Below are 25151 nucleotides of genomic sequence, written 5' to 3'. Positions count from 1 at the left end.
CTGTTCTTTAAGCCGAACTGAAAACCAGCAGCTTTTCCACATGAGCAGTTCCTGCAAAGTCATTTTCATGACTCCATAATTATCCAGAGACTGTTTCCCTTTGTTCAGGCCGGTGTTGATTACACCAAGATAAATCTACCCACCTGGTTCAGCCAAGAGCATAAAAATGCAAATGAGTTTCATTCGCAGTTCAAAAACCATCAACGGTAAGAGGTGTCAGTGCTTTTCTGCATGGTGAGATTTCAAAATTACAACCTTAAAATTCAAATTTCACAAGGAAGGGAAGAGAGGAGGGGAAAACGAACCAGTGACATATGTCTACTCATGAAAATGGAGCTTTGAAAGGATTATTTATGACCGAGAAGGATTACAGGAGCATAACATTCACATGTTGTAAACTGATCAGCAATTTTCTATGACGAGCCATCTGCCGACCTCGGATGCTAACAGATTAGCATCTCCTGCTTTGATAATGACAAAGGAAACATGACATGACAAAAGAGATTACATATTTCAATTTTATTGACTAATTTTTTAAAAAGAGGGAAAAAAGACAAACTTTGGATCAACCTGTTGAATGCAAGTCGAAACCTTTTCATTCCTTCAACCTCTGGTTTGGTCTCCACCACCTCCAGTTTTTCGTGCTCTTTAGACCTGTTCTCACACTAACAGTAAGAATTCCTGGCTAAACCTAACATATGCCGCCCACTTATCACAACAGAAATACCATAATAAAGACATGCACCTGCTCACCTCCTTTACAAAATGAGGTCACGTAACAGGTGAAGTGAGGTGCGTCATGAGGCGATTCTGTGGAACAAAAACCAGTAAAACTTTCTAGGTATTATACGGTTCAAGAAAACTACTGCAATACCCTGTCCTCAGATCCTGAAAGCAAACTGACAGAAAAAAGCATCAATGTTAGATTTTACATCTTCTGATAAACACAATAAGAACTAGAAAAATTTGCATTTCCTGCGAAAATGCTGTGTGGATGCCTTAACGCTGAAGATGTCTGCTGAAAAAAGCTGAAAAAGTTGAAAAGTTGCAAAAAGTTGTATGTCGGTGAAGAAACTGAAAATTCTGCTGAAAACAGGTGAAGAAGCAGAAATTTTTGCTGAAAAGTGGTGAAAAGAAAATGTTGCCGTGAGCAGGATTCAAACCTGGCCCTCCTGGTCTCAAGGTGGCTACTCATCTCACTGAGCCAAACTCATTCTCACAAAGAAGAGGTGGAGAGACTGACAATTCTGCTGAAATGAGCAGAAGCTGCTGAGAATTGTGCTGATAGGAGGTGAAAAGGCTGAAAACTTTGCAGAAAAGAGGTGAATCAGCAGAATTTCTGCTGAAAATAGTTTTTTTTTCTGAAAACAGCAGAAAAAACAGAAAATTTTGCTGAAAGGGGGTGAAAAAGCTGAAATTGGTGTTGAAAAGAGTTAAATAAGTTGAATTGATAACTGAACGAAATGTTGCCATAAGTGGGATTTGAACCCGGGCCTCCCAGTCTGAGAACGGCTGCTCATCTCACTGAGCTAAAACACAGCTCATCCCGGCAAGCAAAATCAGTCACGCCATGGATAATGTGGAAAAAATGGGCAAAAAATATTGCATAAAAAATGGAATATCTCAAAAAGTATAGAAGTGAGGAGCACCAAAAGTCATAGCTGGAAAGAGCAGAAAGAGCAGAATCTTTTTAAGATTTGAACGGTGAAAATAGCACAAAAACTGAGGGAGTAGTTAAGCGCCAAAAAAACGTACGGAAGCAACTTGAAGATGAAGAAAAGATAAAGAATAAAGAGAAACAGGAACTCAATAGTGTGGATGCCTTTGAGGGCATCCACACAATTAAATACAAGCCCTAGGTGACAATTAGGGATGTATCCTTTCATGAGGACAAAGAAGAAGGCCGAGGATGCCGACAAATAGAGCAAGATGGCGATTAGTGCAGCTGCTGTGATAAATAAACAGGTGATAACTGGCTGGCAAAAAGCAATATGCAAAGAAATTTGTGCTATTACAGTTAAATAATAAGACCCGTGAAGCTGCCAATAATACATTGTGATTATTTCCACCTGCACAAGGCAGCTTTACATGTGACAAACAAAACTATAGACTAAGAATAAAGTGAAATAAGCTCCACCATCAACATGAATACATACATGATAACCAAGCATTAGCAGTTGTGTTCTGTATAAGACTTCATGGGTGTCTCAGGGTTGATGCAACTGCACATAGTTAAGGACTCATTCACGATCGGCACCTGGCTGCCTCGGTGAGATTTCATCACACGGGGTGAGAGAGGGATGCTTTCTGTTTGTCATGCACAGAGGCAGTTTTATTTACATATGTAAAAAGACACCATCTGGAGTACTGTAAACCTCCAACGCCCTGCCGAGCCACACTTGGCTGCGCTCCAGACTCCCAACAGTCAGGTCCGGGGTTGGATCCCATCGTTTAGAGACGGAGCGACACGGTTTGTATACAAAAGGGGGAGGCAGAGGTCGGAGTTCTCCACTTGTTCCTAATCTGTTATTCTGAGAAGAGCCTGACAAAGTCTCTTTCTGGTGAGCGCGAGCCAAGTCTGGACTTTTTTTGGGCAGATGTACCGCCAGCAGCTTCCCGCTGAACGTTTGTTTTCGAGGCCACGGTTTAGAGATTCCTCTAATTCAGTCGTGGCGTTCGGACTCTGTGTTCCTGCTGTGCATCTCCGGTTTAACTGAGGGAAGAGTAATAAGTTTACGCAGTTCATTTACATTCTGGTGTTGCAGGATGTTATCTGTGTTTAGCTGCGAGTGTGGTCTCCTGCAGAGTCCTGCCACAGTGTTTGGAGAGCGACTTCAAAGAATTCTAAGCTTTCGAGGAGGGAGAACCGAGCCTCTCTTTGTATATTCAATTTCATGGTGGTGTGTGTGTGTGTGTGCGTGCAGCAGCCACTCTCAAACTTTCCATGACAGTTGCCTCTGTGCAGGTTACTCCAGCTGTTTCAAGTCTCCTGGAATCCGAGCTTCTCTGGAAACATCTGTTGCTGTTCAAGATTCTTTCTGTCCTTTCTGCACACTTTGAGCCGAACCACACCGCTGCATGACCTGCTACAATGGTCTTTTCATGCACACTGTGGGAGCGTGGTGTCGTTTTGGAAGGTGCTCAGTGAAATGTTGTCCACGTGTTTCTGCAGCTGATCTGCCAGGCAGCTTTTCCTGGCAAGCTTTTGCATCTGTGCTGCTCAAATGTTTATCACTCCAACATACCGAGAGACAAGCGAGCAGCCAAACCTCGGGCCTCGGCTCCAGCGGGTCGTGGCATTGTTAACGTTCGCTGCACAATGCTCCTCTTATCCGTCAACTCCTCTGGAAGCCAAACGGCACTCTAATCTCAGAAGTGGTTCAAACCAGTTTGGGGAACGTCTTCGAGGATGAGGGCAATTTTAGGCTCATTCCTGGGAAAAGAAGAAGAGTTTTTTGTTCTTTCTTTCCAGGTTGTGAAGCAGATGGAATTCATCACTTGTGCTCTCTTTCTGCGCCGCCTCCTGTGACCTTCGGAGCTGACTGCTAAAAACCTGTTTTCATCTATATCTTTAGTTTAGCTTGGCCTTTGCACCGCAGCAGCAGGTAACTCCACAGACCTCTGCCATATGGGCTTGTCGGTGCACTAAAGAGGCAATAAGGGGATTTTACAAGGCATTAGCTCAAAATAACGAGAATATTTGTATCTGCTGTGGGAGTTGGTGGGGTCATCATCAAAAGAGCTCCTACAGCTGGACCTCTGCGCTTCAGCAATAGCCGACAGCGAATGCATAGTTGTTAGTGTCCAACAACAGTCACATGTTTGTGCTAACGTGTTGGAAACAGATCCATATCTGAGTGCGTGTCAACATTAAAGCAGGAGACATTTAACTAATCATGTTTAAAAGAGTTTGTTTTGTTTTTTTAGACCATTAAAGTCTACCTCCCTTATCTTAACCCTTTAAGACCTACCATAGAACCAAGTCCGCCAGAGCTTATATTATATTTTTACATGCTGTGGAGCCATTTTTGGGAGCATTTCAAGTTGATATACATCAATACAACCATTACAGTCCAGATTTTAATAATATGTCTGCATTAAGTGCATAGAAATTACATAAATTGCAAAAAAGTGCAATAAACTACAAAAAAAATTGAAAATCGTTTTTGTTTTTTTAGCATATATTTCTAGTTAGAGAAATTTAAGAGGCTTATCCCTTAAAACTGTAAATACAAAAAAGTTGCACAAAATAGTTTCCTACCACAGGAAATTTATTTTGAGTGCCTTCATAGTTTTATTTTTGAAATACACCAATTTTTATACACTGCAGGAAAAACGAAAATAAATATTATAATGCAAATTTGCAAAAAAGCAGCATATGCATCAAAATAAACTATTTCCAGCAGTGCAATATGAGTCCTAAGCATCCCAGAAACAACACAGAAAGTCATAAAGTCAAACATAACTTTTAAAAACACCAGTATAGGCTCATTGATGCCCGGACGGTAAAAAACTACATTTCCGCGAAAATGACGTCACTTCCGGTTTCGGGCAGGTCATGGCGGACATGCGATAGTTCGCGCTGACGTCTAATCCAATGTAGGAAGTGTTATGAACAGCTGATCGGATCGGCAAAGCGTGTTTCTGGAATATTATGTTTTTGTTGCTGCAAGTGCTTTTTATGCAGTTTTTGCAAAGCTATATGTGGAAGGAAACTGTGACTTAGGACAAGCTGATGGCATAAGATGTAAGTACAACTCCTCAGGTTTCATATGCAAAAAAAATTATTGCGCTAGCTTATGTGGTTGCAGAGCTACCGGGATTTAAAAATAGTTACGCAAAACAGAGCGTGCCCGCTCCGACCGGCTTTAAAGGGTTAACATTTAGAAAACTTCTGAAAGCGCCTTTTATTTAGATCTAAAATTAACCCTGATCAACATCAGTGACCAGATCACGTTTTATGTCCTCTGGGGAAGGTCCAACATTTAGAAGAAGTACTACATCTTGCCTAAAAACCACACTACCACCTCCACCAAGAATCTTTTCCTACATAACTTACTAACAGTTGATTGCACCTCACGTCTACGTTACTGTCACAATCCTCTGTGACCGAAAAAAAGCTCTTAGGAGTTTCAGACCCAAAGATCCGACTGCAAATGAACGTCTGGAGCTCCAGCTAAGAAAGCTCTGAATACTTATTTCCATTGTTTGCAAGAGTCAATAGAGTCTAACTGTCATCAAATCCAAGCTCCTAATTTTCTCCTTGTGAAACTTGTGTCAGTTTTTGTGGGTTTTAAAAAAGCCTCCCAGATTTATCCCGAGGACACTTGGAACCATCGGAACGTCGCGTCCTCTAAAATTATCCTACATTTGACTCAGATTTCATAAAACTTTAACACCTTAATAAAAGTTCGGATTATTGTCGGATTTAAATTATTGACTGAGCTTTAGCTCAGACCTGCTGATTTATCTCTTATCACACCTTTAACTGAAGGTATGCTGCGGTCTCACTGTGCTGCACAGACTGTTTACATAAGGAAAGCACCAAGTGTGATGGTATCTTGTTCGAGAAAATTCAAACAGGCCTCACCAGCTGTTTGTTATAGTAACCAAAGAGCAGAAAGCCACAAGATCACAAGGAACGCTCTCTGCTGGCCGACCTTTTTTGTACCTTAGGTTCCCTGTAAAGCATGGCGGCTGGCAGCGGGTGAGTCACAGACCAGCAGTGTTTGTAGAGAGCGTGTTTCCATACAGACGCACTGAAGACAGTTCACAGGACAGACGGGCATGAAAGGCGAGCATACCTCGCGGATAGAAACTAGCTGACAAAGATGCCGTGTCTGTCTGCAGAGAGGAACGCGCTCAAACACATGTGCAGCCTCTATTTGTCCGGTCATGCTTCGCAAAGAGGAGGCAGTTTCAGATTTGATTTTTTCTCTCACCCCAACCGGTCGCAGCAGATGGCCCCGCCCCTCCCTGAGCCTGGTTCTGCCGGAGGTTTCTTCCTGTTAAAAGGGAGTTTTTCCTTCCCACTGTCGCCAAAGTGCTCTGTATCTATGAAGCGCCTTGAGGCGACTTTTGTTGTGATTTGGCGCTATATAAATAAAATTGAATTGATTTAACTGCAAAAACAAAATAAATGACCTTTCTGGGATGGGCTTGTGAGGAGACCTCGCCCACCTGTGATTTGATCGACTTCAGCTCCATCATCGTGAACTGCAGCTGACATATGTGGACTCTGATCTGCTCTGGAGATCCACTCTGAGTGGGACGACGGCTCTAACCAGAGGTCTGAGAGATGATCCACTCCACCAATCAGAGCAAAACAAGCAGCTAAAATGACCCACCAAAATACCTGGGCAGCCAATCGGAGTAATAGTATGGTTTAATTTTCCATGACGGGGAATTACACCAATCGTAGACTAGAAACTGTTCAAACTTCACTCAGATTTTCCTGTAACTGCAGAAATACTGGAATATGGAAAAGTAGTATTAGCTTTTGGTGCACATCGATCAGAACACACCCATCTACTTTTATTTTGACGATTATGTCTCGCGCTGTTGCGATCACACTGCTGGATATCTTTCCAACACACAGACACATTAGCAAACACAGCTCCGTGTTACTAAAGCAGGTGTCGACACAAATGCACAGACATACAAACGAGGTAAAAGCAGCACCGGCCAAACGGCTCCTTGTTTAATAAAGCAACAGCTAGAACAGTTCAAAGGAAGTCTGCCGAGGACACGAAGCTCTGATAGACGCATAAATAAAAAGCGATGAGGGTGGAACGGCATCGGTGCCGTTGCCAAGGCCGAAAAACAAAATTGGAATTCGGCGTCGCTCCTGGCAAACCGCATCAATCACTGCGGGAGCTCCACATCTCAAACCTCTGCAGTGAATCTAATAAAGCTGTACTATTTAAACGGATTAAGTGCCTCATTGTCCGACTCCGCCGACCGCTGTCTGTGCACACAAAAGCCCCAAAGCCTGACTCGGGCAGAGTTCAGCAGCCGACACCACCCCTCCCCTCCTCGCCGACTGGAGGAACTGTGTCACCCTTGTGATCATTAACTATGAGTATTGTTCTCGGAGTTCAGACACAGCGGTGCGTTTGATAACAAGCCGGGAAAGTTTTGGACCCTCATTTAAAACTAGTTTGGAAGAACAGCGCAGGAGCTGGTGCCAATTAGCCACTGGTAAACCCTCATCTTAGCTAGAGGTTAGCGAGGGGTCAAAAGGTCAAAGCTGACCTCCCAACAGCGAGCAGCAGGAGGCCGGAGAGCAGCGAGCAGCAGAAACGCATCATCCTGGGCAAATATTTGTGTCGCGTGTTGAAGAAAAAGTTTCAGAGCGAGACAGCGGGAGGGGTGTCGATTTGCCTTTTGGTTCCCGCCAACACCCCCCGACCCACCCACTCACTCCCCCCCTGAAGACCTCACTGTTTGAGCAACAGATCCCTCGCCGGCTCGACAACAAGCGGGAAGTGGCGAAGAGGGAAGAAAACAGGCATGAGAGGGCTGAAAGTGCCTGTCTGAGCAGCTTAATGATGCAATCTGGCAGAAACACTCCCCCCCTCGACCATACACACACACACTCCTCCATCACCTCCCCAAATCCCCCTCCCGACCCTGCCTGCTCAAGCGGTGACATCACCTCGCTGAGAAGCAACATGGCAGAGAACAGTTGCAGAGCTGCATGCGGTTGTTGGAAATGTTTTCCGACAGCAGTTACGGTACTTGAAGCCGTGACAGGAGCAGCAGAGATTAGAGACTCCAATTCTCTACTTTCAGTAGAAAATTCAAGGCTGGGTGACGAGAATCCAGTCGTTACAAATCTGGATCTTAAGGAGGGTATGTCAAACAAACAGTAGTGGACTTAAAGGTTTCCACATTGTCTTGGGTGCAGGGAAGGAACTCGGCGTTTAAAGGTCAGATTGACACAAACACTAGTTAATCTGACTAATAATTCAGATTTTTATTTCCACACGTTGATGTTTAACTGTTGCTTCTGATATATTACGCAACCACCCGCCACTGGCCAGGGCACCACTGCTCTCTCTCCGTCTGTGACAGGCAGGCTGAACTTAAACAGACGACAGCTGATCAAACCTCATTCACTGAATGTGTTCAGATTTATTTTATTACTTTTAGACTCATTGACGAGTCGCAGAGAAACTCCAGCTGCTGTCTGCAGCGCGAGTAGCACAGCAGCATGACAGCTGATCATGTGATCCCTAGCTTTGGAAAGAAATGGCTGGAAGGTGTAAAAACGACGACCCCTCAAAGCTGGCTACTAAACCATCAAATAAGATGACAAAATTAAAAAACAACCAGAAACGGGCCGAGCCAGCTGGCTATTAGCTGATGTATTTATCTCCCCAACCCAGCATGACCAGTATATGTATACATTACGGGTGCAACGATACTCATATCGATATTGAACCGTTCGATACAGTGCTTTTGGTTCGGTACGCATATGCATGAACAATACAACATTTTTAATTTATTTTATCAACTTTCCTTCTGACGGTGCTGTCTGTGTTCAGCGCTCAGTGGATCTGCGCTCGACAGTGCAGCCTAGGCGGAGTAGTCAAATGCAGATTCACTGAGCGCAGGGCAAGCTAGCAGACAGAAGTTAAGCTCTCCTTGCAACATGGCAAATTGAACCTCCCCCACTCTCATTCAGATCTGGCGTTTGGAACTATTTTGGTCTTCATGTGACGTATGACCCTGAAGGTAAGCGCGTCATGGACAAAAGTAAAACAGTATGTTGGATGTGCCACGCAATGCTCAATTACATTGGTGGGAACTACTGTTAGCGCAGTTAGCTCGTTAACGTGTTGGCCGTCCAGCCCCACGCACGGGGCGATCCGCGGTAACTCGTTAACGGAGATTTGCCGTGTTGTGGCGTTAACGTCATTTCAGATTAACGCTGACAGCACTAGTGGGAACACAACGAATATGACTGCACATTTACACCGACATCATCCTAGTGCAAAGACAAGTGGAAGCAGACAAAATCAACAAGCACGCATGCTACACACTTTACCCGAGTCATTTAGACAGCCGTTAGCACATGATTCTCCTTATGGGGACCTGATATGTTTAATATGCTGCTGAGAATATAGCCCAGAAGAAGCGTATAGTAGAGCTTTTATTTTGGAAAGAGCCATTTCTCTGTAATAAACTTTCTTTTCCAAAGATGAGTGATTTCTCGATCAGATAGATTAATTTTTTTATTACTTTGTTGTTTCAGCAACATTAAATTTAAAAACTGTACTTTTGAGTTAAAATATATATTTATAATTTTAATAAATGACAAATTAAAAAGGCATGAACATTTTTTTTGTATCGAAAAAATATCGAACAGTGACACCAAAGTATCGAACCAAACCGTGAATTTTGTGTATCGTTGCACCCCTAGTATACATATAGTATAAAGTACAAATAAAAGTGGGCAATATATTCATAATAAAGTTTGTTTTACCCCCCAAAGACAAAAAAAAAGCCTCAAAAGTCCACGACCAGTCAGACTATTTCTGACGATAAAAGGAGGTCATAATAGATTTTATTTTTTGATTCAATTTTCTCTAAACTGACTGAAGTATCTCAACCCAACAGACCAAAACACCCAAACATGACTGGCTCCAATTCTAAGATTTTTAAAATACAATAAAAGGCAAAGATGTTTATTCCAGCTCTGTGTGTTTATTTTCTTCAAAACAATTGAATTGAATACACAAATATGTGCAGTAGTACTGATGCATGCAATCCTGCGGTCCAGCTTTTATAAGCCGCCTTAGTAGACAGATGGGGAGTTTAAGTGATCTTACTGGGGGCAGAGAGTAAACTCTCCTGGACAGGCTGACAGGATTAACCCTGCACGGCCTTTAGTAGTCGAGCTCAGTCGGATGCTGCTGGTCAGAGAAGCTGCCGACTTCCCATTAAGAAAAAGAACCGGGCATGTACACATCCAATAATAATGGTTTAACTCGTGCACAGAGATCCTCGTGAACAGATTCGACCTCCCAAATAAAGATTTGTCAAAACAACTGACCATCCACCAAAATACAGGCCGGAGAGAGACAGCGATGGTGCCACATTTAATTCAATTCAATTCAATTCAATTCAATTTTATTTATATAGCGCCAAATCACAACAAATGTCGCCTCAAGGCGACAAACCAGAACGCAGAAGAAGACGTTTAGTTGGTTTTCAATCTTAATACCTTTTAACTGATTTTCAGGTCTAATTAGATTCATTGTTCTCCGACTCCGTATAAGAAAGAACCACTTTGTCAAACTACTGGAGGTCCCGATTGTTATCTTAAACCGCTGACGTTATGTGAATGAAAGTCAAAAACCTTACATTAGTGCATTATCGCCTTACATTAGCGTCATCAACGCTAAATGAAAGATAAATAGATTGAGACTGGTTTTGAACTGGCTTCCGTAGGTTTCTGGAGACAGCCTGTAACATAGTGCTGCCTTTATCTTCAAATAAATAATGAGGTCTCATGTGAGTCAGAAATGTTTGCTCTATACTTGCGGTTTTGGTTTTTTCCCCTCTCTGCTCTAACTTTTTATGATTTTTCCCCCTATCGCACGCTTCCAGTGGGACAGAAAGAACGCCGATATATTTTTTTATGTTAATGACTTGTTTTGTTTTTTTCTTAATTTTGCAGACTTCTTTTAATTATGACTTTTCCCTTTATGTAGGTACATAAAGCAGACTTGGGTAGAAATTACAAGGGGGACATAAGCCACACATATGTGGCTCACAGTGGTTTGGTCCAGAACCAGTGGACCAACTCCTTTACTTTGCAAACCTGAAACAAAGGCTGTGTGAGACGTTCTTCTTTCTACCACGTATTAGAAGAAAACACACATTGCTCATTTTTCTCTGTGTTTTTGATTATGTAACCTTTAGCCAACCACTGGTAGGAGACTGAAGCTGCTCACTTTAAACTGGTACCCAGATGGACCGGCTTGACGTACTTCCTGTTTCTAAACACACCATGCTGTGTGGATAGCGCGTAGTATTGTGTGGTTAGGTTTTCTGTATCTAGTTTTGTACATACTCTTCCTTAAACCTTCCTTAGACCTGACAGCTGTAGGAGCGCGAAGCCTTTTTCCTTTAATAGCTTTTCTCCTCTTCATGCTAGGCAGGAAGGTAAGACCTGTAAGTTATGTTTCTTTTCTAGAATATTTTGTTTGCTGTTTTGGCCACGCCCACCCAGAAATTTTCAGCCTCGAAAGATAAATAAACTAGTCTGGACTGCGAACCTCGCTGTAGCACTGGTCCTTCCTTGGGAGCAGGAGAATCCTGTTTGTTCTAGGCTCTGGTTTCCAGTAGGCCAGAGTGTAACAATCTTTTTTTCCCCTTTTTTTGTTGAGCCAAGCAAATATCTCTTTAATGTACCGATTAGTGGTGTTTTGAAAGAAAGCACCAGACTATGGCACCAGTCAAACCCGTCCCCAGCAATCACTGGTGACAAGGGAAAAAACACATAGGAGCCGTTGCTAGCAAGAAATTGGTCATAAAGAGGTATACAATGCACCGTGAGGTTGATTTGGTTGGTAGCAGGTTGCTGCTGCAGTTTGCATGGAAGACTCCAACTTGTCTCCAAATGGTTGCCAACTTCTGCAGTGCAAAGCAATCACAAGGTAGTTTTTGGTGCAGGACCCTCTTTGCGACACATCTCACCTAGCAACAGGCAGCAACCACTCACCAACCGGTTGGGAGATATGCATTTCTTACTCACCAGGAGGTTGTCAGGAGGTCAAAGACTGGTCTCTGGGTCTTAAGTTATTTGTTTTGTTGACGACACAGTTGTATCTCAGCACTCCTCTAATCACCTCCCTCCTCTGTACACTGTCAGCTCTCTGTTAAATATTAAAATCTGGATTCAATTCATCTTTTCAAACCTAATAGTGATAAAACTGCCTTTTGTTGTGGCTCTGGAAAGTACCTGACCGCCGCCTTGATGCTGATAGCTGCTCTAGGTTACTGTGTTCAAAGTCCAGCAGCGTGGGAGTCACTCTGGACTTGTTACTTATCAGACTGATTTCTAAATCTGCTTTTTACCAACTAAAGAACATCTCCAGGCTCCCGCCAACATCACCACCCGCCTCGAATACTGCAATAGCGTCTGCCTTCCAAAGCCCTGTGCAATCACCAGTGTGCTCAGCAGTCACTTTAACAATACATCAGCCCTACCCTTATGCATCTTCATGTCTCCCGGTTAAGTTCTCCATCTATAAAACCCTAAATGTAGCACAGGTCTTACTTACAAATGCAGAAAACAAACCCAGTTTAAAGCCTACATGACTAGCCACTCGAAAAATCATGAGAAAAAATATAAATGATCAATTAAGCCGCTTATCGTCAAGCAAAAACACCAAAAACCTGCTGGATGCACCTTCAAAACTGGTTCTACAGCATCTTTTGAGTGGCTGGAAACCATTGTGCTATTTTTGCACCAACTACACAAAATAATTAACAGAGGAAGTAAATAATCTCGGCCTTAATCAATAATGAAAACAGTCCTTCACGGTGTGGCTCCACTCAACAACTTTCCTATTAACCGAGCGTTTGGCACAACAAGCTGCAGATATGCACGGCATGATACGTTACCCAGAACCCCTTTTCTGCATCCCTACACAAAGCCAAAGAATGAGCTCCGAGAAAATGCTTTCATATAGAAAACACAGGCCTGAACTCCAAATAAACACTCCCAAATCTACTACAGCTACGCCACAGAGCAGCTCGCATAATCACCACAGTCTGGGAATTGTTAACTCAGCTCATTAATAGTTGATTCTGGAGGAAAATACAAGTTTTTACGATCAACGCCCTCTCGCTGGAGCCAGTTAGGTGACTGAGGGGTTTTTTCACCAGATGCCGAGCCGAGCTCTCGGGTTTGACACTGATCGGAGGCAGAGCAAATGAAAATGCTGATTGGGGGTCTTCCCATCGCTCTAATGGCAGATGGAGCAGCCGAAGCCCATTACTCCGATTTTTACAAATCGCCTAAGCAAGCACAAATGCCATCTCCCTTCAGATAACGCAGAGGAGGCTTAAACGCGCCGTCTTCAGTTCTCATTTCAAACATGTCGAGCGCTCCGATGAAATCTCAAAGGTTAAGTGCTCTGAAATGTTGAGGTGAAGACAAAACATCGAGTTTTATCTGAAAGTTTTTATAACTAAAAAGAAAGCGGATGCTTTAAATCACAGTTCTGGTTTATTTACATGGCGCACTCTCAATAATCGGCTGTGACTCTTTAGGTCATCAACTTTACAGTCTCCACCTCTGTTGTCCAGACTCAGGGGGAAACTGGGAATGGCTGTAGCTTTAAATAGGAATCCCCACACTGGTTTGTTTACATGTTTGAGGCCGTAGACTCCATTTGTGTCGTGTTTTTGTTCGACAGCGGTCACATGAAAAGATTTTTTACTTGCTACAAGCTATTAATGATCATACAGAGATCTGACAGATTATTAATAGAAACAGGAACAAGCTGAATAAACCAGAAACATCCGAATCCTCTGTTCGTTTTGCATCGCTTTCTCGAATTTCTGTGGCACAACTTTGAAATCGCCAACAACCGAGCAGCTGAACCAGAGAGATGGCAAAAACCTGAGGCTGGCTACAGAAGCAAGTCAATCCCCACAGACTGTACAGTTAAAATGTCCATAAATAAACATGTTTACAACCTTCTACAAAAACGCTTTTGGTCTCTATCGCTAATTTACCGTCTCATAATAACTTCAAAGCATAATTAAACCAATAAAACTGTATGCAGGCTTTTGACTGCTGTAAATTATGTATGAAAAGGGTGCTTAGCTCAACTTAATGACTTATAAAGCCAAATGAAGCGGGTGAGTTGCAGTGGATGGATGGTCCAAAATCCAAGCTTTAAAGCTACAGTCCAAAAACCAGTGGACAGTGTTGTCTATATTAGCGTATTGGGAAAGTTGCTAGGCCTGGCGGTGGATACTAAGAACATTTAGAGTTATCAACTTTCTTCAACGCAGAGAGAAAAATGTGCAGCTCGGCAGACAGTAAGATAAATGAGGGCGAAAAAGGGAGACTCGAGGGAGTTTCTTTCCACTTTAAGCATAAAGCTAAATTACACTGTATTCGTTTAGCCTGGGATACACTCAAAGCTCATACTGTAGTCAAAAGATACGAACTTTAAGAGTCTTTAAGCTCTGTTTTAAAAACAAAAGCTTCTTTGTGTTTTTTCTACATGTGAAATGTTTAACATCCATTAGAAGATGATCAGGCTGACAGCTATCCTAGCTGAGGTACAAGATATGGCCTTCGTTAAAAGGACACGACAAGCCCTCCCGTTTATCCTCTCAGGTCTCCCACCGTTAACTCCAGCCTGTGTTGTGTTTACTGTCGTTTCACTGTCTGCATATCCTTCACAACAAACAAAGAGGTCAGAATCACAGATTGTATGAAAGGAAAACTGGCCACCGTTTCTTCTTCTTCCTCTCATGCAGGCCCGAGGGAGGACTGGATAATAATTACACTTGCTCCAGCTCCTTGAGATACAATGTTGCTACTAGAGGTGGGGGGAAAAATCGATACTGTGTAGTATCGTGATATTTTGTTTGCTAATAATGTATCGATACAGGGACAGCAGAAATCGATATTTTGTTACAAAAAAGGTTTTTGTGCTCTGACTTCAGAGCATGTTGATCCTTTTTCTGAGCAAGAATCCTGACATTCCCTCACTGTCCAAATGTGTTTAACTTTTTTTATGGCAGCAATAAACATGACAGTTTACTTATTTTAATTTAAGACATGTTTTATTTTAATTAAGTTTAAAACTTTTTTATTTGATGTAAAATTATATTTTGTTTTAATTTACTTTCAAATTCTTCAGTTGCTGAAGGGGCTGCATAGTTTTCATAAACTGCATCGTTCAGAATAGCTATAATTGTACCAGATGGTTGTTCAGTTAAGTTGGACTAGACTGTAATACAAACCGTTCAGTTTGTCAACAATAAAACTGAAATGAGAGAAAGACTGAGTGTGAGACTTTGATATTAGAGAAAATGAATATTGATAAAGTTTACCTTTATGTACAGAATCTGAATATCACAAAATATTTTTAAAAATTGCAATAATATCGTATCGTGAGTTGTATGGTGATTCCCACTTCTAGTTGCTACAGCGCTTTCTGTTGCAGATGTCACATAAATACCTCAGAAATGTCTCAACATCTTATTTTTACGTTGCCTCGTGTTATTCTGCCTACAATGACAAGCAACAGTCGGCACTCAGTTAAATTGGAAAAAAGCGAGTTTCCCACTTAATTCCACCTCAACACCGATAAAGCAAATCACCTTCGGTAGCCTCTGCAGCCCAATCTGCTTTCCCTGCCGGCTTTCTGACCGGACGTCAACCTGTCTTCCTCCCGCCTGCCGAGAACTGACAACCTAAAGCAGGCAGAAACAAACGCCCGCTGGACCCGCTGACATTTCCAGCCCTCAGATTTGTTGTGCTGCGATGCTGACAGCAAGGCCAGATGAATATTTATGCGGCCTGCGAGAAACCACCCGCCTCTCGGATGACAGCTGATGACAAACATGTGGACGGACTGCACAGAGGAGGAGGCGGAGTCGTATCTGTCAACCTTGTGTTTTCATTCAAGTTCTCAGTTGATGCATTCACACTTTTAAGAGCAGTCACTTCACCAAGTTGCCCGTTTCAAAGAACAACAAGCAAGTTCATTGCTTCTAGTTCGTTCACGTCATGCGTGCACTTCTGTGCAAGTCTCTCTGTGACCTTCGCCAGCACCAGAACACGTTTTAATAACAAACAACAACAAAGGGCCACTGGGGGAAGAGGAGAGAGATGATTTGCATTAAGCTAAGAAAGTGTTTGTGTGTAAAGACGATGCTCTGGGGAATCGATAGCGCTGCTGTTTGGGAGAGAAAACATCACTTTAATTTTGTTTTTCTTCCCGGAGCGGAAAGTTTTTACGTGCTCGCCTGTGCGCCGAGTGAGCTTTATGTTTTATAACCCTTCAGGCTTTTGAAACTATGGAGGGGGGGAAAAATAAAAAAGGAATGAGAAAATAACAACTTCTGTCTTTCCTTTCCTAGAGGAGTATTTCCTCTGCTGTAAATTCGTTGTGTTTGCTCAGCTCGACAGGCTGATCATCTCGGGCTCGTGTCACCTCGCTGGATCTGAAGTGCTGCTCGCCTGAGACTGTTTTTAACAGCAGCCGCGTCTGCAATAAAGAGGCAATTTCAGCGGATATTTCTCCGGCGGGAGTCAAGCGAGGACAGCTGGCAGATTTACGTCAAGTGACTGCACGTGTGGAGTCCTGAATCACTGTTCATATCGCTCGAGGGAGACGACGAATAGACCAAATATGAATTTACGGCCCTGCCGTGTGACAGAGGCTCCGCGCGCTAAGGTAGAACCAGCCTCCCTCCATCCCCACAGGCCATAATCTCCCAGGAAGGAGGAGAGAAAATAACATCTCTATGGCAACTGCCGGTCTAAAGGTGAGATGTTATGTTGCAGGGGAAGACGCTGTGACCACTGCACAAACACAGACTGATATTTATGTCTCATCTCTGAAAAGTTGAATGTGTGGTCAGGAACCGCAGACTAAATGTAACATCAGAGAGGGAAAAATGAAGCCATTAAAGTGACATGACAGCGAGGAGAATAGTGCAAGTAGCTTTCTTTACCTGAAGGAGGGGAACAGCAGCAAACTAAAGCAGTTTTTTAAGAGCATGAACAACGAGGTAGAAGCTGCTCGACACCAGCAGAGATGCTGTTCCTGGAAGCGGATAAAGTGCACAAAGGACAGAAAAGTTGATATGAAAAGTACTTTCAGCACATCCATCATTAATAATCTGAACTCTTCAACCCTTCAAAGTTTATTAGCAGTAACCGCTGAAGCTCTGCTCTGAAATCAGTGGTTTCTGTCACATTTCAGGTCTTTGACTATGACTGTGGATCAGAAGTTAGTGAGGGTGGTGTTTGGCTGCGCAGCTAGCCTTCAAAAAACCCAGAAACTATTCAAAAGATCACAAAACCACGTCGCTAATGATCCACACTGAAGTGTAAAACTCATTATACAGGGGAGGTGGTCAAATGTCGTCTTTATGGGGGAAAGAGTTAAACACCTGAAGCACTTTTACAGATGTGGCAGTTAGCTAGCTCCTAGCTAGCTGTAGCTAGCTAGCTAGGAGCTAGTTAGCTAGCAGTTAGCCATCTTCCAGGCTTTACCTGACCTTGGGAGTCTGAACAAAAGGTCTCAACTATCAGAGAATTCTGCTGAAATGTATGAAGTGTATGTATAGTGTAGCACTACAGCAGGTATCTGTGTCTGTGTGATACAACTATGCATCTGGACACACTTGCTAACATTTCCTGATACCTTATCATGATAACCACCCTGCTATCTGAACACAGTCATTTCAGACTCCAAAGAAACAAAGTGGAAATGTAAACACGGATGTTTCAAAACGGCACTTAAATGAGCAATATCATAGTTGTTACTTCCATCATTTATGTACAGTCTGCTGAGTTGACTCTGTTTGACTCTGCCAATTAAAAAAAAAAAAACCTCAGTACTATCCATCTTATAAAACACAGGGGGGAGGTGACACTGAGTGAGATAAAACAGGCTGCACATTAGATAAATGAATTAAAGCATGTTGACAAGTTTACAAAGAAAATATCACCAAAACAAATTTTTTAAATCTGCGGCTGCACAGGTGACTCATGAAACACTTTAATATAGCAGAACATCAGCAAAGTCATCAGAGTTCAGATTCCTCAACATGAAGAAGCCCTCTGATGACTTATTAGGACCTCTAGATGTGACGGGTCGGATGGAGACGATCTGTAGGTCAACTGCTAAATAAATTTCAGATTAGCAACTTTGGTTTGACTGCGAGAAAGAAATCAGGGAAGCAAAGTATCAAGTCATCACAGCATAAAAGCCCCAATCAGAACACTCAAGTCCACGTAAACATCATCAGTGTCATCAGCGATGTAAATAAAACTCCTTCTGCAGACAACTCGACTTAAAACTTCACCACAATCATTGAGTATTCACTCAGTCAGCGTCGGAGGGGTGTGTTTGTGTGTGTGTGTGTGTGTGTGTGTGTGTGATTTAGGGCTGTGCAAAATCTCATATCCCAGTATAAGAATTCTATCGTCCCGATAACGATACAAATCACAAAAATGTAACATTTTCTGTAAATTCTGTGAATCTCTGGCAGCTCATCTTGTGGGAAGTGTTTCCAGCTGCGCGTCATGTAGCTGGAGTCGAGTGTTTTAACCGATGCATGAAACGATACATTTTTAGACATAAGTTGTAACGGCCGCCGTTTTCTTTGTGAGTATTTATTACACGGCGTGCTGCGGGGAAAAGCCTGTTCTAACGTTTGAGTCTAAGGTCTATTTTTAGCACCTGGCGTCTTTTTTGTACTTCTCATCCGTAAATAATCTGCTCTTTCACGTGATTCAGTCTCAACAGGATCTTGAGCTTTATTGTGAAAGGTTTGTGTGGTACATAAACAAGCGGACACGCGATGCTGTTACCGTCGTTGTTGCTAACCACAACGCATAAAAACAGGCGCTTGTCCGTCTGTAGTGTGGTTATATTAAATATAAGAGAAATAGAGAACTTTAAGAAATTAATATAGCCACTACAGTGACCATCAAAACGATGAAAAAAATGTTGCCGTAAACAGTTTATTTTGCGACACCACGAAACAAACGATAGCGTAAAATGAAACGATAGACGTTTTTATATCGTCATCCAATATATATCGTTATATCGAACAGCCCTAGTGTGATTCATTTTTACGTTGCAGAGTCTGTTACAATCTCCAGTCCGAAGGTCAGACCACACCTGGTTTTAACCGCCAATGTAAAGCCATCATTGCTGCTGCGGCGCCCACCTGTTGCAGTAATCAGAGCAACATCCACGCCTTGAATCTCAGACGTTCGACTGCAGTGCAGACATTAATGAGGTACGGGCTCCAGGCTCGTCACTGTCAGTGTTTTTAGTCCGTTTAGTGTCCCAGCACATATTAGTTAAACTGACAAACAGAGTTTATGTGGAGCTAATGAAACGGTTAATCAGGTTGTCAAACATAAGGTCGGGGGACCAAAGTCAGCCCAGCAAAGACTCCAATCCGGCCCGTGGACCATCTTTGGAAAATCTGGAAGAGGGCATACATTTTTCATCAGTTTTCTGTTATTTTACACTGCTGACAGATTTCTTTAGATTTTCTTTACAAACTGAGTTGTGCTGTTTTTCTTTTATTGACACATCACAGGGATTAAATGTGCAGTTAAAACGTCTTCACTGGTCATTTAGATGATAGATGGCAGCCTTAATCTGGACTCTGAGTACATACAGGTAAATATACAGTTAATCTCTCTGTCTAAAGCAGTGGTGGGCAACTCCAGGCCTCGAGGGCCGGTATCCTGCAGGTTTTAGATCTCACCTTGAGTCAAAATCAGCTGTGTTGGTTCAAGGACACATCTAAAACCTGCAGGGACACCGGCCCTCGAGGCCTGGAGTTGCCCACCCCTGGTCTAAAGGTATGTGTGCGCCACATGTTGCATCACTACAGACTGCAGAGCAGAAACGGGCCCCCGGCCAGCTCTGATGGAAGCTCACCGAACGAATTAATTCGTTTTAGCCACATGTCACCTGAATCTCTGGCAGTTGTGCATAAAAGAAAATTTAAAGAAAGTTTAAAGAAAATTAAAGAGAAGACGTGTGAGGCTGCAGGCAAAGAGAGAGGAAAATGCAAAGGTGTCAGTTTTTAGTCCATAACTTGTATCCGATTCAGTAAAATGTCACCGGCTGAATACATTAGGCTGTGAGGCGGGAGGCTCAGAGAGTGTGGCCTTTTATTAACACTGAGAAATCCCACGGTTCACTTCAGGCTGTTAGGGAGGAAAATGACATCTTTGTCTGCGCTTCATGAAAAATTAATCAGCTCGTTTTCAAAGAATCGCAGAGAAGGAGACATTTATCTGAGCCGGGTGACAGCATTTACATTTCCAGTTTACCTTTTGGGGGGTTTTTTTAAGCTTCGTTAATGCAACAAAAAGGCGAGAGGAAGAGGAGAACCGAGCTGGACAGTCAGCAGCTACACCTCCAGGATTCGCTCAGCAAATAAATATCTGCGGTCTTTGGACATTCTGCACACGGCTCTTAAAAACAAACCGTAAAACGTGTTTATTTGCGTGCATTCTTCGCCGCCTTCTCTTTTTCTGATGATGACATTTGCTCAAATTACTCAAAAGGAGAAAGCTGGGTTGGACGCAGCAGCGGCGTTTCCCAGAAGATCTTGATTCGCAGCGAGCCGTTGGAAGGATCAGAGCTCCGTCTCTGCACAGACGCTGGCACTCAGCGGGAAGCTCCTGAAAATCTGCCAAAAACGTCACATCACATCCTGTTCTGACAAACTCGGAGAAACGAATTCATCTGCAAAGAAACCGAAAGACCTGCGGCTGAAACTCAATAATAATTATCACGCTGGAAGAGATTGCCCTGTACAGTTAAAAGGATCAGTCGGCTGCAGGATTGATTCTTTAACCGTTCGTGCTATGGACAAAACAATTATTCAGTCAATAAAATCTGGGAAGCCACCGGCCGATGAGCGGAAACAGCCACTGCAGACGGCAAAATCTGGGCCAGGACTTCCACTTCTGCTGGTCACTTGCAGAAAGCTCGCACCCACACGCCACTAAAGTCTTCAGACTTCACCAGAAAGCTGCCGATTCTGCACATTCACATGCAGATCTCCGTTTCCTCAGATTGAATTATTCAAGACTTCACCAGCGACGACATGAAGCCTTAAGCACAGCCCTAAACTGCACCAGAGCCCTGTGGAAAACTGATAGTCACGCAGTGCTAGCTCCAAACAGCACTAAGACCTCAGATCTGCTTTAAACCACGTGAACCGAGGCGGCCCACGTTTCCGAGAGATGAATTCTGGGAAACGGCCCTACAGATCCAGAAGACTCCTCACGCTCGGATTCACACTTCTGTCAGAGTTAAACCTGTCGCCTTTGGATCGAAATACGGGCGATAAATCACAGAGAAGGAACACTGGAGTCCTTTTCAAATATCAGAGCTGAGAGGAAGCGCTTCTGCTGAGCCACGGACAGAACGAGCTTTCAGGAAAGAAAGAAAGAGGGAAGAGTGAGCGCTTCAGAATAACAGACTGACTGCCGAAGTCTCACGCTGGACTCTTATCAGGACCAGATGTGAGTGAAGCAAGAGCGATTTTAACATCAGCCCAAGCTCGCCAAAGGGTTTCACTTCTCGATTCAATGAAATGTGACACTGAAGTAACTTTCAATACGTCCTGCCATGAGATGAATACACTTACAAAGCAATGAAGCAGCTCGCTTTCGCACGAGCACGCCCCTTTGAAATCTAAAAAATGAAACGAGCTGAAGCCTTTGTGCCAAACAGGTCAGCGAGCAGCTGGATGTTTGCAGCCAAAGAAAGAGCTTCAATTATCTGCTGATTAATTAATCAGACAGTCATCATCGTCTATCAGCTCAACACGGCTGACAGCGCAGAGGAGAGTCAAAGACCTGTGAAAATTATTAGATAATCAGGAAGCTTCAAAAAATAAAGAAATTAAAAAAACATTGTGGATGTGGAACGTTAATCGTGTAGCTGTTGGAAAAGTCGGACATCGCGGCCTAAGAAGACTGGTATGCCTTTAATTTTAGAATCTTTCTAATGCAAAGAATCGTAAGTTTGAAACAATGTATCAAAAGTGGAAAAAGTCTGTCTGTCTTTGTTTAGTTTAGGGTTTTTTTTCACACCTAGAGACAATTTCCTATCAGCAATTAATCTAATGTGCACATCTTTGGACTTTGGGACAAAGCAGGAGTACCCGGAGCAAGCCTGAGCAAAGGTAGACTCCAAAAACTGGACTGAGAAATGATGCGTTTAATGTTTACAGGCGACGAGATGCCCACAGAGCTGACTGGCACGTGCCCTCCTGGCAGCTGGTGCAGCGCATAATGAAAGAAAACAGAAACAAACCTAAATCTGCATCAAAACTACAGCAGAGACAACAATGCACGAGCACTGCAGAGCAGCTGAGGTCAGCCTGGTGTGTGTGTGTGTGTAATCTGCAGTGTGTTGGGATGGACAGCTTGTTATCTGGGCTGGACTGCAGAGCTTAATATTCAGCCAGCAGCCAGATTAGCTGAGGACAGCCCGTCAGTCTGCAGCTGCACGACGAGCGCGGGGTTGTGTGTTTCAGCGGGAGTGTCTGTCTCTGTGAGGACCGTGTCCAGGCCGCAGACCTGCAGGGTGAGGCTGTTTGCGACATTCGTTTCCCAGCCCTTCTCCAAAATCAGATCCGGCAGCAAAATGAAAGCGGTGCTCTTAAACTCAGACTGGGGAGAAGTCAGTCAAGCTTCTATTTTCTCCAAGTCTGATAAATAAAGTTATTATTATTATTATTAAAACATGCCACATTTGTGCCACACCCAGAAGGTCTCCTGCAAAAACTACAGACCACTAAGAGCCCCAGCTATCCCAGGATGCACTGCAGCGATGCGATAGGTCAGCGTCCGAGTGAGAGGTCGCCTCCTCTTTTATCTCAATCACAACGATTCACCGCGCTGCTCAAACTAGCGTCCGCCCAGCAGGCTTTTAAATTCATTCTCAAGTTCACACCTGTGCCCTGAAGGTGCTCAGAACAGAGGGAATTCTGGGAAATGTAGGAAATGTTGGTAGGGTTTGAGCAGAGAGGCAGGCTGAGAGAAAAAGCTGAGGTTATTTTGTTTGCTTTGTGCTGCCATCGTCATCCCTGTGAGCATCCAGGTGTCGACACAGCTTCACAGGAACTTTGTGCCCATGAGCAAGGCACTCATCCTCCAAGTATATATGATTCTTTATCCTCATACTTCCTCAGAGAACATTTTTATGCAGTGTATAAAGGGGATGTTTGTTCCACCACCTGATGACAGTTAGGGGGGGAAACAAGAGGGTGTACTGCCTTGCTCAAGGGCTCTTCAGCAGGATACGAGGTCCCTGTGAAGCTCTGCCTTCACCTGAGCGCTGACAACAGCGTTTTCTGCCACCACTCCCCCGAGGCGAGAGGCTTCAAAGCATGGAGGAGGGATGATGCGTGGAAATTGAAAAATTAGGTCAAAGTCTGCAGGACGCGGGGAAGCTTTGCATCCGCCGCCGCCGCAGACTCTCGCGCCATCAGCAAAGCATGTAAATATTGCAGCGGGGCATCTGACCCCGTTTCCCAGAGACGCGCTTGTTTACACTGGAGGAACTCCGAGTTGGCGGTTTATATGTGCAACCTTCCCCGCCCCATCCATCCCTCCTCTTCATCGCCACTTCTTGTCTCATCTTTTCAGCGTTCACAGCAGCAGCGGTGGAAACATTAAAATGCGACGTGTGCGTTCAGAGTCAGCTGTTACAATCTCTTCCCCTCCCTCCCTCCCTCTTCCTCTGTGCCGTTTTCTTTCTCCATACATGGCCGAGCCCCACAAAGCCTCCAAAGACTCGGAGAGAAGCAGGGAAAACACGGCTCGCAGGAAGCTGAAATATGACACTATGATACTCTCCAGGCTGAGAGTGAGTCTGCAGCAATGTGACATATCAATCTGAAGTAGAAGAAGAATAAGAAGGAAGGAGGGGGAGAAAGAGAGGGAGGTGGTGGTGAGGGGGGCTAATGAGAAAATCAATACCCAAGCTGCATTTCAGTATCTTGCAAAACAACCCGATATAGCATGCTGTAGTGTTATTGGGGGCGCAGGAATATAATGGGAATCATTCATCGCCTCTCCGGAGAAAAGGCTGCCTGGCTGCGGTGTGTCATGTGAAAAGTGTGTCTCCTAACAGCTGCATGCTGCCTGTGCACCATCTAAGCAGCGTGCAGGGCTCTGCTCAACATGATTTTATAACAAAACCTCTCTGACAACAACTTTCCTACTGACGAACACAAACCTCCACAGAATTCCCAAGATATCCCCACAGCAGGCTGCTGTGTGCCTCCTGCGCTCCAGTGAGGCTTCAAAGTGCACTTTATGGGTTGTTTATCAGCCGTGATGGAAAGATTCATGCACAGATCAACAGATTAGGGGTAAAAATGACACATATTCTTTGATTTTTATCAGGAATTAGCAGAGCAGCGTGGATGTGTGTGGATTTTGGAGACGTCACCTGACTCTGGGGAATTATTGTAGGGAATTTTTGAAAACCTGAGCAGACAAAATAAAGCAGTTAAGTGTTAAAAGGTGATGTACAGCTGGATTTAAAGGTGAATGCTGGCTGTAAAGTGGCTGTGTTTGGACTCTGGGACACTATGTAGAGTAAGGATTGATGAACTCCTTCAGATAATCAACAGTTTATGAATAATGAGGAGCCCTGCAGGCTTCACTGCAACAATACTGTGGAGCTCTGGTGCACAGCAACTACTCCAGTTCATCCAGAGCACTTTATGGGATGTTTATCTATTATCTGTATTATTCCCATGATACCTGGCGTCAGGTGACGTTGTGTGTCAGTTTGGGGGAGTGAACCTGCAATGATCTCCTTTAAATCCAAGAACCCCCTAACAGCACTGTAGTCTGTCCACAGCCAGTGACATCTCTGTTTCCATTTCACTGCCACATCTCCTGCATCCAAATCCAGATCAGTCAAAGCAGTCATTGTGGCAGCGTGTGTGCGTGTGAACAGACATGCACTTGAACTTGTTGGAGCTCAGCACTTTATCTCCTAGCAGTTCAAACTCAGCAAGGACAAACAGTCCCAGAGCAACAACAGCAGCAGAGCCCCGGCAGAGCCGCCGAGCTCCGCGGTGAAACCCAAGTACTCACCCTCGGATAACTCCAGCTCCAGCTCGGCCAGTTTGGCCCGCACCTCCGCAGGAAGCGGCACCGGGTCCCGGTCCGCCATTCCGCCGTTCCAAACCGACTTAAATATCTGTTTTCCGGCTGTTTCTCCCTGTTTCCAGTGCCCACGCTGCTCCACAAACCACAAAAATCCAAAGTCAGTCACACCGAGTCCGTCAGCGTCGCTCCGTGTGCGGCAGCGGCTCTGCGCGTTCTCCGCAAACTAGCATCAAGCTACAGCTAACACTGCAGAGCTGCT

The 25151-nt window shown here is 43.9% G+C and overlaps 1 protein-coding gene and 1 long non-coding RNA gene across 5 annotated transcripts in view; one reads left to right on the top strand and one right to left on the bottom strand.

The window, feature by feature from the left end:
• The window catches only part of LOC146497181 (disco-interacting protein 2 homolog C), a 261549-nt gene extending 236398 nt beyond the window's left edge, over positions 1–25151 (bottom strand). For all 4 annotated transcript variants that reach the window (XM_085140592.1, XM_085140585.1, XM_085140588.1 and 1 more), the window contains exon 1: positions 24878–25151. In XM_085140592.1, coding sequence (XP_084996718.1) covers positions 24878–24956 — 79 coding nt within the window. In that variant the 5' untranslated portion in view covers positions 24957–25151. The remainder of the gene's footprint in view (positions 1–24877) is intronic.
• Positions 10225–17663, top strand: LOC146497182 (uncharacterized). Its single transcript, XR_014870809.1, has 2 exons — positions 10225–17182; positions 17227–17663. It is a non-coding gene; the product is annotated as an uncharacterized LOC146497182 (long non-coding RNA).

Source organism: Neolamprologus multifasciatus, chromosome 18, assembly GCF_963576455.1.
Source record: "Neolamprologus multifasciatus chromosome 18, fNeoMul1.2, whole genome shotgun sequence".
Taxonomy (NCBI): domain Eukaryota; kingdom Metazoa; phylum Chordata; class Actinopteri; order Cichliformes; family Cichlidae; genus Neolamprologus; species Neolamprologus multifasciatus.
Note: the sequence above shows the minus strand (reverse complement) of the source record. Positions and strands in the feature narration are given on the sequence as shown.